General features: G+C 36.1%; 1 protein-coding gene across 1 annotated transcript in view; it reads left to right on the top strand.

Moving 5' to 3' along the window:
• CDC40 (cell division cycle 40) overlaps window positions 1-14952 on the top strand; it is a 38878-nt gene that overhangs the window by 5372 nt on the left and 18554 nt on the right. The window contains exons 3-4 of the mRNA XM_005518270.2: window positions 5047-5133; window positions 6399-6528. Coding sequence (XP_005518327.1) covers window positions 5047-5133; window positions 6399-6528 — 217 coding nt within the window. The remainder of the gene's footprint in view (window positions 1-5046; window positions 5134-6398; window positions 6529-14952) is intronic.

The following is a 14952-nucleotide window of genomic DNA, read 5'->3' as shown; positions in this document are numbered from 1 at the left end:
ATTATCTCTTGGTAATAAATTTGTAAATCTTCAGAATGAGATAATGTGCATTTGACAGCCCAAGTGGTTTAGGCAAGAATTGGTGACAAACTGCTTAAGTCTGAGTGGCTCATGGGATGCGGTCTTAATTTACCGCATTTTAAAGTGATGGATAATTAAAACTAATTAAATGTTATGCAAAGCAGCCTGCCTTTTTTAGCTATTTGACTAACTAGTAATGACTTTACCTGGGGAAATGTAATGTTGTAGGTTTATTATCTGAAATGTCCAGAAAAAAAAATAAATAAACTCCCAACATGTAGACATCAAAACTCTCTGCTTGCATGAGATGAAGCTAGAAAACATAAGCCACGTTATATTCTTTCTAAGGAAATTAGCAGAATTACCATCCAGTGTTGCAGTACACGGTGCACCTTGGTCTTTTTATTTAAGGCTTTGCTTTGTTGTCTGTTACAGGGATTTTGCTGCTGTTTAATTCAAGGAATGTTTTGTGTGCACACAAAGAAACTTCTAGCAAGCTTTTTTTAACATTTTTTTTATTCTATAAATCAAGTGATTTTCATAGAAAGTAACACTATTGTTCTATGGCATTTGGGTAGGAGATTTTTGGAAGAAAAAAGAGGACTGTGGCATGTTTAAGGAACTTGTTTAAGGTGGAAAGTTAATCTGATTTACTGTATTTATAGTCCAAAATACCTTCTATTTCCTTTCCTCTTTCTTGTGCTTTAAAGTGGCCAAGCTTTATGGTAGGACTGAAGGAGCGTGCCTCAGAAGGAACCAGACATTCGCTGATCTCTGGGGAGTTCCAATGAAGCACCCCCTTGTCTACACTTAGCATCAAAAGCTTCTTTCTGTCTCAAGACAGAGTCCTTAGGCAATGCTAATACTCCAGACTACAGCCCCGTGTGCCATTCCCCTATAATAATGTGATTGTGTTTTTTTAAACAAAAAGTGCAAAAGGACAACATTTAACTATTAAAAGATTTTTTTTACCTCATCAAATCATCTCAACTAAAAAAGCAACCTGATATTGCAAGTAGGCATCGCATCTATTAAAAATACCCAAAACAACACAATCAGCGCAGTAAGTAGTTTGGTGAAATGACATCATCTGCCTCTTTTTGCCTTGTATCAGCAGTGATTCTTGCATCTCTCTGGACAGGGATTCATTCAACCTGTCTACCAAATTTCAGTAGATCTATGGAGAAAGCATTTTCAGTTTTTTGTTGTCCTTATTTCTGTGAAGTTGTATAATCTGAATCTCTTCCCTGCTGAATTAGGTTGCTCAATTTTTCTATTCAGGTTGTATTTTCTTAGGCCTTCTATCATGGTTGTTTTTTTTTCTTTTGAACACTTTTCAGTCGCATGTGTCTTACCTGACATGTGGTGCCCAATTAGCCACTGTATTTCAGTTGGGTGCTTGTTACTAGTGCTGAGAAAAGCAAAGAGGTGACACAGAGTTTACAGCTTCTTCCTATTATGTTTTTCAAGATAGCCATATTCAGTAAAACATAACTTCCTAAAACCTTAATTTTTCCGTACAAGGTTATATGGGGTGTACAGCCCTTTAATGATATTCCAGCATGCCATAAAGCCCATGTTAATACTATTTCTGAGTTGTAGCAAACAGCAGCTGCTCCTCTGCCAGTCATATAGCTGAACTTTCTCTGAACGTTTCTCTTTCTCTGGAGGAACACTATCTGTTTAAGAGCTTTTTGACATACCCCCCCCCCCCCCTTTTATGGTTCCTGTGCCTTTGAGAGTGGGAGTAATCTAGGGTAATACTTAGCCCTTCACTGAAATCACAGATGCCCCCCTCTTTCAGCTTAACTACTGATCATCTCCTATCCCACAGAGCCACTTGTGTCACACTTGGCATATAATGGATGGAATGCTCACCTTAGGCTTTTAGATAAATCATTCCTGTGACCAAAGGAAAAGCTACAGCATAGCAGAGAGGCGATCTCTTAGATTAGCTTATCTCAGTCACAGCTCTGTCAGACTGCTTCTCCTCTGATCCCTTCACTGTTAGCTGGAGCTATGGCAAATGCATCTGGAATGCATGCAGTTAAGGCTGATGTCAGCATAAAGGGACAGTGTTGTGAGACCTGTATTACCTTTTCTTGCTTTCTGGGTCCTAGAAAGATGAGTTCTGCTGAAATGGTCTTCTGGCGATGCACGCAGCTGTACCCAGAGATCTTCACCATGTGCAGAGGTTGCCAATGAGTTCTTTCCTCTCATCCAAAAAAAAAAAAATCATAAAGCCACAACCAAAATACCCCAATGCAGATAGCTTGGCAATTGATGAAATGAATGATGGGCTAGGTTAATATTTTTAATGTTTCTGCTACCTACTAGAGTCTCGTAATGCTGTACAAAATGGCACTTACCAGTGCTGACCGAAGGATAATTTGTCTGCTGCAATTTGAACTCTTGCTATGGACTGACATTTGGCAATATGTTCTGTCAATACTTTATATTCCTATCACTATTTCATTTTTTAAAAATACTGAGAAAGTAAAGTGGGTAGTTGGACCACATTCAAATTATTTCCTAGTTTAAAGCAAAATGACATAATGAAGAGATAACCATTATGTGCTTCCGTAGCATGTTATGAGATTGTCATTTGATGCCCTAATGTATGTAAAAGTGAATAAGACTGGAGGTCTTGAGGAGTGTAGCTCTGATAAATATAACATGTGCTTCAATTTCAAGGCTCAGTGGTTTTCACACAGAAAGAATGTGCCTATGGTGGTCTAGGAGTGAACATATTGTGTGGCTTTCAAGTGACTCAGCACTGTTCCACCAGCAGCGAAGTAGAACCAGAATTGCTATAATCATCCAGCAGAAGATCAGCTTTTATGGCACAATCTGTTTCTTTTCTCAATTACCAAGCAGCATATAATAGAACTTCACAGGAAGAAAAGAGGAGGAAAAATAGCAGAACTGAAAAATTCTTGGCATTTTTGCAAACCTGGATTTTTTTGCTTTTTCAAATTAAAGAGCAGGGGGAAAAACTGTCCTAATTTCAAGTAAGCTGATCAAGTAATCATTGATCAGATAAATTTTGCTTTATTATCAATTATATTAATTTTTATTTTCTCAAATGTTGAGTTTCATGGACAAGATGTGAGGTGTAGCTGGAAGAGTAAGCTATATGATGTGACTTGAAATGTGGAAAATGTCCTCACAACATGGAGCAGTAAAAGGAAGTGCAAGTTTGTAGGTGACACAGGTTAGGAAGTGGTTTTGGTACACTCCTGTTCTAACTGGGGATGTGTGGATTTTTTGCTGAATGACAGGATTAGGCCTACTGTGCTGTTTGCAGGCAAGTTCATGGTGTATGAAAGTCGGGGCTGTGAATGTAGCAGTAGTTGTTGACATCCAAGCCCAGTGAATCGGAAAGGTTGCGTGATGAGAAAAATGAGGTCAGGGTGAGAACTGGTAGTGCTGAGGGTTCAGGCAAGATCAGTGCAATGGCTGGACCTGCCTGTTAAAATAATTGATAACATGGTGAGAGTAAAGATTTCTGGTTGGACTTAACAATTCTACTAAGACAGTATCCTTAGTAGAAAAACAATTAATGGGATTGCAGATATCTTTTTTTCTGTTTTGTTTTGTTTTGTTTTTTCTTTTGTTTGGAGTGTTTTAATGTGCTTTTATTTTCCTTTGTTGAGCAGTTTTAATCAAATACAATCAGGTAACAAGCCAGAGATCTTTAGGTATTGTTTTTTCTTTTCTGTGTTATAGAAAATCAGGTTTTAAAATCTTTTAAATCTTGTATGCACGAGCAAATTTGTAATTGACCTGCTGTTAAATTGGGGAGAAAAAAAGCGTCTGGGTGTAGCATGTCAGAGAATAGCTAATAATATTAAACAGGTTAAGAATGTGCCATTTTGCTCTTTCAAGATACTATCATACAAAGCAAGATTAAGTTTATTTGGGATAGTTTTCTATTAATGAAGCAACTGCTAAAATTTGATTCTTGTTGTGCCACTTTCTTTTTGTAAGTCACAAATGCTTTGGGATCCTGTTCTAGGTAAGCACTGACTAAGTAATGATGCTAAGATAGCTTTTTCAGTATGATTACTATGGATTTTGTCAGTATACTAGCACATCCCGAGTCCTTTTCAATTACTATTTTTCTAGAATAAAAATACAGGAAACAATTGCAGTAATAATTTGAAAAATAACATTCTTGTTCATTAACTGAGGTCTTAATGAGGGGAGGGGTTCTGTGGATGTGAAAGAACCTTCATAAAGCTCTGAAACCAGGTCTTTTTGGGCACTGCTACTTTGTCAGCCATTTTCTTTCTTCTCTGTCTTCTATTTCAGCTGCATGTGCCCTTCTGAATTTTCTCCTGTGAGTTGCTTGAAGTTATTGTTTTGGTTAATCCCTTTTTTTGTCCCTTCATCTATCAAATTAAATTTTTGTCACTACAGACTTGCAAATGTGTTTAAGTACTAAAGCTGAATTACATTTATACCTTTCAGTATGAAAATGTACCTTTTGGAAATAAGAGATTATTGCATTCTGTGAAAATTGTTATGCTTAACACTTGTATGTAATGTTGATATGTAATTTTTTTTCCTTGCAAACGTCTTTCAGAATAATTATTTGTGATTTCGGCCTTCTACCTTTTGTAGAGTTCTAGCTTTTATTCCTTTAAATTGAATTTGTGACCATTTTAATTGGTTCTTCTTTACAAGTCTGGTTTTCAAACATCCTAAAAAATGAAAGCTTTCCTTCAGTCTTGATGCTGTTTTTAAAACATGTGCATAAAATCTTTAAATAAAAAGAAATAATTATTCATATGCAAAAATCTTCAAGTATTTTAGACGAGTTTCTCAGTGACCACCTGACACTGATTTTGCAATCAGTATTTTTTAAAAATAGAAACTTTGGCCAAGGTGCTCTTCGTCTTTCATAGTGCTGAAAGTGTCATCTTGAACTACAGCCCTCATTTGGTCTGAATGAAGGTGATATCATATATTTAAATGTCTGTGTGTGAAAAATGGGTTATTAATATGTCTGTTTTATTTCAGGAAGATGTGGAAACAGGAGTCCACCTTGATCCTGCTATCAAGGAAGTTCAGTACAATCCCACTTACGAAACTATGTTTGCACCTGAGGTAAGAAACAATGTTGGTTTTTAGAGCAGAAATGCCTTTGGCTTAAAGGGCAGAGGTTGTATAAATTTTGTGTGAATTTCCTGTAAGACAGCTTCTTCGAATGTTTGCTGCATTTTGGAATATAGTTTGGGAAAACTAGAAAATAGATTCTAAACAAGAGTGTTGGTATTTTTAGTGCTTGAATTTTAATATTCTGCATAAAGCTCTTCTAAGAAGAGTCTTAAAATGTTTATCAGAATTATAGCTATGAAAATTAAAAATTAAGCTGGGAAAATAGCATTATAAAGATGTTGAGTTAAACATGAACTGCACTGAAGTGGTCCTTTACTATTTTCACATTTTTGCTATTTACTCATTGTGCTCATTAGGGCAGAATTAACATTTGTAAGACTTGCAGATATAAGACTTTTAAGAGGAGGATTTAACATTAAAATCAAAGTACTTTCAGTTTAATTATTCATATCAGTATTAAGAATTTTAGTAACTTGAGCTATGCTAAATTTGTATATTGAAAAACCTTTTAAGACTGAATTTAGACTGCCTGGTGCCATGTGAACCACTTTCCATTTTGTTATAACTGACAGGCTATCTGAAAGATAAAAATAGCTGTTCAAGCGTTTAACTTTTTTCCATATTTAACTTCTTTTTACAATTTGTCTTCTCTTTGACCAGGGCTTAGCCTTCTAGGTAGACAAATACTGCATCAGTCTCAAATTTCTACATTAGTTGTGCTTTATGTTTAGAAAACCTTTTGAGGAACCACATAAATTGGCCTTTTCACAGCAAGCTTGCAACATATCAAAGCCATGACGTGTACGAACAAAACTACCGTTTTTAACTTGCTTCAGTGCTGCTGTGTGTAAATATTTTAGTTAGGGAAACCTAAAGTGGGACAGCCTTGGGTTTTGTCTTCTGAATGCTTGTACTGGTCCCATACTGAACGAGAGTATGTGTTGGTTCTGTCAAGTAGTTAGTATCAACCTGAGCTCTGTGCTAGTAATACAGGCTAGAAAGTTCAATCCTGAAATCAGCTATTCAGAGCAACTGAATGATTACCATGTGAAGTAACAGACAAAGAAGCTTATTCAGTAGTCACAAAGAAATTTAAAGTTGAATTTTGAATTGAATAAAGTTGATTTTGAATTACCATTTTTGAAGGAGAGTTCTCTTTTTTTCTGTGGGGTTTTTTTTTTCTGAAAAAATAAATACACAAAAATAACAAATTACTAATTCTGCTCCACTTTGTTTTAACATTTTTGATGAAGTTTGGACCAGAAAACCCATTTAGGACTCAGCAAATGGCTGCACCTAGAAACATGCTTTCTGGATATGCAGAACCAGCTCACATCAACGATTTCATGTTTGAACAACAAAGACGAACATTTGCAACCTATGGTAAGTCCTTAACAGTGGAATTCACCTCCATCTTTATCATACCCAGGCTGGACAAATTATGATGGTCTTGATAGAACAGTTAATAGGACTATAACTTCTGTAAAATGCTTTTCATTTAATTGCTATTTATTTTTATTAGAATTACTAAAATGGGAAAAGGCTTTTGTATAAGAATACATATGAATAGAGATCATAGTATAATCACAAATAATCACAGATTATTTGGGAAGACTCATTTTGTAGTTCCCTTTTGAACTGTAATCCAGTGTATGATCCCCTAGCAAGCCCCTCTTAATTAATCCTTCTGTTAGTTGCATCAAGTGTAGAAAACACAAATCAAAATTTCAGACCTCTCACATGACTAGCTGTAGATCTGTTATGCAAATAGATTCTTTCATGTGATTCTGACTCTCTCCAAACCATAAGGAAGCCTTACTGAATTGTCAGGTTCTTCAATGGTTGCCTCTTCATACAAACTGAATGAATCAGATTTGCAGAGAATGGGAATATATTACTAAAATAGTCTTGGGAAAGACAGACCCAAAGAATTGTGTTGGTGGTCAGTGTTGTAACTGCTTTCTTATCTTGAATAACATTTTCCCTTGTAAATAGTGGCAGTTGAAAAATAAAATATATGAATATTGGGGAAGCTTGAGGTTCAAGCAGATTTCTTATGAATTGTAAGAAAATTCTAAACATTCTTTTGCACACATTTGAAAGAACAAAGCTGCCACATAATCACGTATAACAATGGTTAATATTTTTCCTGTGTTTCATTGTAAGCTTTTATTTCTGTTTTAAGTTTGATTGCAAGTACTTGTTCAGATGAAGTATCCTTTATATACTTGAAATTCAGTTTATTATACAAGATCTGATACTTCCTGTGTTAACTTGAGATGTCACAACACTCAACTTTTTGCACAAGAGATTTGCATCTTTCATTATTCATATTTACATTCAAAATACTACTTCTTGCAAACTGTTTTGCCTCAAAAATCACCTTCCTAAACAAGTATCCTTAATTTCATTAGGGCTTTATGCATGCCTGAATTCATTTACTGCATTTTGTGATGCAGGTTATTGTGACTTTGTTGCTAACATCTGTGGTAGCTAAGTTTTGCAGTGGAAGAAAATGCCTAACATCAGAGACTATCCCTCATTCTATTTTTCTTTGTACTTGAGTTTTATTAGAAGCTTTTTCGTAAATGTTAAAAATTGAAATATATTAATGACAGAGTTTTTCTCTTACATAGTTTTAGCTAGTAGGTACTTTTCACTAAGGTGTTAGGATGTGGAATTTAAGCAAAATGGCAATATTGAGAAATGGATATCTAGTTTCATAGCATAATTTTAACTTACTTGACTGTAATTTTGATATTAGAACTTGACAGATACATGTAGGAGCTTCCATTCAAGATCTGAATAGACAGATTAGATTTTGTTCTGGGAAATGTAACATTTTGTGGGTTGAAATTAAATGTAATATTTTTGTGTGTGTAAAATAGTTACTGGTAAAAAGTGCCTGTAGGCACATAGTATTTCATTTGGGTTTTTTTATTTTAAAAGTTTCATTTGGAGAAAGATAAAGCTAGTAAGTCTACTCAAAACTACTTCTATTGGTTATGTCATCACTGTATAGCAACTGTCTTGAAAGTTGTATTAAAAGTGAGCATAAAAACGTATTTTTAAACCTTGTAACACTGGCAACTGTGCAGCTATCATTCAGCTTTCTAGAAATGTTCGATAGATAATGATCTGGATACACTGACAATGGAACTATGAAAAGTCTGAGATACAGGCAATTTAAACATCAGGAACCAGCACTGAGAAGCTGAAGTTCAAGTAGAAGATGCAGTAAGTGAGCATGATATTCTGGCTCAGTAGAAGATCTGTTAAAAACTTTAAACACTCCTTTAAGTTGTCAGAAAGTTTTCTATTAACATTTTCAATACTCTTTTTTTCCATTTGGAAGGCTATAATAAATATCTTCTCAGAAAACACCAAGTATAAAAATGCAAGTAAAATTGATAGGCATAAACCCAGGCAATACATCTTTTTCAAGAGTGAGTCATAACTTATTAGAGGAACAGGAATAAACCTCTCTTTTAAAAGCTGCAGATCTTGAGACTTCTGGTCTCCATTACTCTGTTTAGCTCCATTGCGCTAAGGCAGGATGTCTCAAACTAATCTGCAATAGCTGGCAAGTAGATAAGCAGTGACTGTAAATGAAGGACGAGGGTAGTAAATGAGATCATGTATCCAAAACAGCTCAGCTGTCTCAATGTCTTTCACCAAAAAAAAAGACCGCTTTATAATAGATACAATCCTGAAAGTAAATGCATTTTCATAGAGAAACCTGTATATTAATCACAAAAAACCCCAAGTATTTTTTGGCAATTAGTCTTTCTTGTCTACTTCTTGTGCAGTAAATATTTATTCTTAAAAGTACATTTTTCTTGTGATGCTTCGACAGCTGAGAACATCCATGCTCTCATTGACTGATGGTCCTTCCAGCCCTTTATTCCATTAGACAAGTGGCTAGCGATGGGTATCTAGCGAGGAGTAGAAGAAGGAAGCAAGAAAATAGTAATACTATTTTATACTTATATAAAATATTATATTATATTTTATATTTATATAAATATTATATAAATATAGTAGTATATATATTTATATACTACTAAATACTTCTTTTCAATATGCAGTTGTTCAACCAAGTTGAACCACAGGCAATGCTTATGTATTTATTAATTTTCAGACAATTTGTTGGGGGTTTTATGGATTTTTTTTTTTGACAAACTTTTCCACCTGCTTATTGAACCTGTATAATTTTTCTTTGTACAGCAATCACTTTCAGGCAGCTCTGCAGCTTAGCTCCTTGTGTGAGGAAGTATCTCTGTTTTGAACTTGTGGAACTGAACAGCTTTCTAGTTTGGCTTCACATACCCGAGTTTCTTATGCTGGAAAACAAAATGAGCAATCATTTCTTTTTCACCATTTCAGTGTGATTTCTTACTTTATACATCTTTGCCATAGCTTCTTCTCAGTCTCTTTTTTTTTCCACCTGGATGGATCTGATCAATCTTCTCGTTCCTCATTGCAGCCTTTTTATGCCTATGGCTGTCCTTGTCTCTCTTCTGTATCTCTTCCAGTTCCACTGTATTGCTCCTAAGATGGAGAGCAAACCTTTACACAGTGGTTACATGTTAATCTCACTGTGAATTTGTTCTGTGAGTAACTTGCTCAAAGCTACTTGCTGCATTTTTCCAGATCATTTATCAATATGTTGAATGTCATGGGCTTGAGCATGAATCCGCCAGCAGCTTTCCTGTGCTGTGCAAACCAACCATTTATTCTTGACAGTGTTTTAATAACTTTCCATCAACTGACCATGTAAGGACCTGTAGGGTTTTTTAAGTGTTTTTGAGGCACCCTGTACTCAGCCTAACTTGGTTTTGTAAAGGTATCCAAGATCAGCTAAGCTTTGCTCATTCGCAGGATTGTCACCTCAGAAATATTCTGGAGTTTTTGTCATTGTCACTTACCTGTAGAGAAAATTGTGGTGTCTGCTCTCCTGCAATATAAAATGCTCATCCAGGTGCATACTCATTTTCTTTATTGCAGTTTCTACTCCTTGAATCTTCTAACCGTACAAATGTCTGGCTGGTTGATTTGTAGTTCTCCATATCTTCTCTGAAATGTCTCTTGAAAGACGGCATTGTATTTGATACATTCCTTTTCTGTCATATTGAGGTGATATTATGTGAGAGTATCTGCACTGTGGTTTGACTTTAGATCTCTTGGGTGACTGCCTCTGATCCTGGTGTTTTGTTGCCACTTATTTGACTCTTTAGTCTCCTGGCATTTCATTTTGAGGTAGATAATGACATCATGTTGCCCATAAAGAAGGGTTCTGGCACAGGAGTCTACCCAAGCTCCACCATAACCAACATGTGTTTAATACAGCCCTCACAGATGCTCTTTTCAGTCCTTGATCGTCTGTTGGCCTGCACGCTGTCGGGTACACTTTCTGTCCCTGCCAGTTTTGACAAAGTACAAGTGTTATTTTTTATATCTTATGAGATTTCCCTTGCTTTTGGGGGCAGGCTGCCTTAGTGTTGTGTTTACTTTGTCTGCTGGAGTTTGGTCTTTGTATTTTCCACATCTCGATGCAACTTCAACTCTTTGAAGAATAGTTTCTTATTTCTAATAGTTTCTCTTTACTTACTATTTGGCTGTGCTCACTTCCTTCTGGTTGCTTTAAAGTCATCTTTTATTAGCTGGCAGGCATTAGTTTTTTTTCCTACATTTTGTCTTTGAAGTGCCCCTGCATTTGAAAAAGGCTTTACCCTTTGGTGCTCTCTTTCTGTTCCTTTTAAAAGTCTTTTCTTTATATAGCCCTCCTGTTTTGAGATTGAAATCATTGTCATAAATGTTTTTATATCTTCCTTTGCTTTGTCAACAATATTAGTTTTATACCCCATTATGGTCATTGTTAAAATGTGTGTCCTTAGAAAAAAGTATTTTAAAATCAAGTTTCCTGCACTGCTAAACTGGTTTTTTTCGTGTGAATCTCTGGTGTGACTGCTTCATGGTACAAGTACATTGTGTAAAAACCATCACATCTTTGTGTGAGATTTGTGCAGTCTGCTACAAGGAGATGACTAAAATATGTCATTATTACTGTGCTTCTTTCCCTGGCACTTGTTGTTTAATCTCTGTTACCATTTCATGGTTCTTGCATTTTCTGTCTTTATGGTCACTCTGGGAGTTCTGGCAACTGTACTCACCACTACTTAGACTTGGAATTTCAGTCCACAGGATCATTTAATGCTCATTAACACTATTAACTTGTTAATCTGATTTGTCTTAAGCTTTCTATGGCATAGAGCATGTTTTTCTCCACTGGCATGACCGTCTTATTTCTGTATTTTTTTCTACCTGGTAAAGCATATATTATATCCAATTATGTCACTACTGTCCTACCAATTATGTTAGCTTATTATTTTAAAACAAGATATTTCAATGTTACTGCGTATTATTTTTAGCCTTTGTCATTTTGCATGTGTGCTTGGGTTTTCCATTTCCCTGCCTTCCATTTAAATAGGATTCTGTGATCATTACTGTCCCTGTTACCTGAGATTTCAGATTTCTGTGCTACCTTTTTACTTGACAAAATGGGTTTCTAAAGATTGTGTGTCATTACAAACTGCTTACTTTTTCTAAGTATTTTTTTAAGTATTATATTTCTTTAGGTATTCTTTAAGTACCCCAGCTATTTTATCAAAAAGTACTCTTTCAACCTTCTCAGTGCCATCTGCTTTTTAATTTAAATGAGACCTACCCATCTCAGTAAGGCTCCCTTTATTCCAGGAGTTTGGGGAAGTGAACTTGTCACAGGCAGCGGAGATTTTTTCCACATTAGGGTTAAAGTCTGCAGTTGCTGAGAGAGCTGGGACTGTTTAGCTTGGAAGAAAGGAGTCCTGGGGTGGGGGGCAACCTTATTGTCCTTTACAACTGAAAGGAGTATGCTGATGGCATAATCCACAAAAAACATTGCATAAAATAGTCCAAGTGAGCATTTTATGATCTTGTGAAAGGTCCTCTCCCAGTTTAATGGAAAGCCATTAATAATTGCTCTGTGGGAGTCTGACTTTTTTAATTGGTAACCAGTTTTGCACCTGCAGTCCCAGGTAACCTACCCTAGTTTGATTCCATTGATGTAAGGCAGTCTTCTTATTTTAATTTCAGCTGTCAAAGGAAGGCTGTCTCTCTAGAAAATAAAATTCCCCTTCTCATGACATTACAATTTAAAATGCTTAACTAGCATTATTTTTTCAGTGTTGTATTCCTTGGAGCATGTCAAAAAGACTAGGAAGTCCTAACATACAGCATATGTTTATTCTTTTGTATCTGTGCTCTCAACTGAAGGAGTCTCTTTTCTTGAAAATTCCCTTTTGAGTATTGATAAAAAAGTCAATATATGAGTACATATACATTTTCAGAAGCAGAATTACAGATTATTTTTTACATGCTGCACACAAACTATTCATGAATATTTTAGCCATTTCATAGCTATTTGAGCATCAGTGCACAGCCTAAAAGTGGACTGCTTCATTCATGCAACATTTGGTATTTTTAAATCTCTTCTTCACAAGATATTAATGTCCTTTTTAATAAGAAATAGTCTTCTCTCCATGAATCTCAAAGCTCTTTATTGAGTACTCAGTAACTTGGTTATAGCAGGATTATGTCATCGCTAACACTGATATTTTAAGAGCCTAAAATAACTGACTTGGAAATAACGCTTGTGATTTTTTTTTTTTTAATCTGCTCATGTTGCATGCAACACCTACAGTCACTATTACCTATTAACAATTGTAGGCACTTTATTCTCTGATTAATTTGATTCTGCAGAGATGCCAGTGCAGAGTGGGTTAGTCCAGCTCTATTTTTCTTCATACCTGAGCTACCTTGGGTCTCTATGGGCTGCATTGCACAGTGTGGTGTAAACAGGCTTTAATTAGCTGTCTTTCTGGAATGCACATCAAAGGCTAATTATTTAACCAACGATTTTCAGGTGCACTGAAATTATGGATGTAGGTGGAATTGTATCTTTCACTGCTAAAATGTTGTGGGAAATATCTGCCTCCTAACTGAACTGAAGGAGACATAGAAGTCAGGGCACATTATGTGGGATACCAGCTGAGTAGGATAAAAGCAAGCTGTCTTTTGCAGCTGCGTTTTGGAGTCCCAGCCAGAAAGAAAATATTCCCTTTCACATATCCATTAGAAAGTAGAAATTGTTCAGAGCTTTTCTATGAGAATGATGCTGGACCAAATTCAACTTAACTATAAGAAGTCTCCACTTCCACGGGAAGCTGTGCTTGGCCCAGGGGCCCTATTCATGGGAATACTGTCCCTCTTTTACAAGTACCAAGCAAATAGAGTCCCAGAGATAGTGTCAATGCAGTTGGAGGACAAGTAAACCACTGTATTGATTTTGACAGAAATCCAAAGTAATATCTCTCTTCTGTTAACAGAAACCTTATAGCTTGGAAGAAAACTCATTAAAATAGTGGCTTAGTAAAAAGCAGGCAGCTAAATGAAGGGAAATCTGATTGCAGTGTTGGCTCAGTTTGTTTATCCATAGAAGTAAATCCTACTAAAAGTCTAGAATAAATTATTGTATTGTTTAACAGAGGAATAGTGGGAATATATATTTTGTAAGATGACATTGGTGTGTATTTCCCTCCCTATATCATATGTATTCATGAATCATCTGGACATATGTTGGCCCACAGCTGGGTCTTACCAGGTTTGAGACAACGGGGCTGGTTGGCAGGTAGAATGCTCTATTTGGGTGGCAATACCTGCTGTGTTCTTGGAATGGTTCTTCTAATTTCAATAGTACTTTTTTCCCCAGCATCTAAAAATAAATTAACTGGACCATGTTCTAGGAGAGTAGTCTTTCTGAAAAATGTTCGGGGAGACAATCTCCTTTGGCTGTTGGAATGGTGTTGATAGGTTCTCAACTCATGTGCATTTTTATGTGCCTTTGTGAGCCACTGGTCTCCAGAGTAGACTGGATAATCTCCCCCTGCTCATCATTGTCTCTGTGAATCAACAGAAATACAGGAATTGGATTGTATGCTATAGGATTTAATTCATTATGTGTGTGATTTCTTTTACTGGTGGTTTGATACCTTTCTTTCTCTTTTTTTTACCATCCTTGATGCAGAGAAATTCTCATTGCCTCCTCAAGAGACATGTTGTCACTTTAATGTTTAATAAAAACTGGTGTTATGTCCACCAGGGTGCAGTCTTTCCCGTAATAAAAAAAGCCATGGTGGTCAGTAAGCGTTCAGTGCCTGACCTGTTCCTTGGAAACTAAGTCTATCCTATAAGATCACACTATCCACTTCAGGAGAAATGGAAAAAAATAGTTGGATGTATGTATTAAAATTGTAAATAGCCTGAATAGCTATGAAATGCTGGCTCATTTTATAAATTATTTATAAGAGTAAATGCAGCAGATTTGGTTGGGGTTATTTTGTTTTGTTTTTATCGAGGCTCAATAGCTGTAGTCAGGAAATGAAGATGTGAGTACTTAATTATTTGAAAAATGAAAGGCCATGACTGCTGCTTCTGGTACCATTCACATTAGTTTAAAGCAACTTCTTTCAAGTTGAGGCTTTCTCAGTTCTGGTAAGAGGAGGATTAAGTAATTTTTGCTGTGGGAGACAGAATACACACAAAGCCCTAGAAAGCTTCATCTGGTTTCTTTTCTCCCCTATCTCTGTCCTCTGCCTTCCATCTGCTGCCACCCCAGGACTGCCAAGGATAAGGAGCACTGTCTTTGACCCAGCAGAAGTAGTGGGCAGAGCAGGAGGCTGCGGCTGAAACCAGAGGGCTCTGTGTATG

Source organism: Pseudopodoces humilis, chromosome 3 (genome assembly GCF_049639895.1).
Source record: "Pseudopodoces humilis isolate 2021_Gansu_Grassland_sample_001 chromosome 3, ASM4963989v1, whole genome shotgun sequence".
NCBI classification, from domain to species: domain Eukaryota; kingdom Metazoa; phylum Chordata; class Aves; order Passeriformes; family Paridae; genus Pseudopodoces; species Pseudopodoces humilis.
The sequence above is the reverse complement of the archived record's forward strand: the minus strand, read 5'-3'. Positions and strand labels throughout refer to the sequence as shown.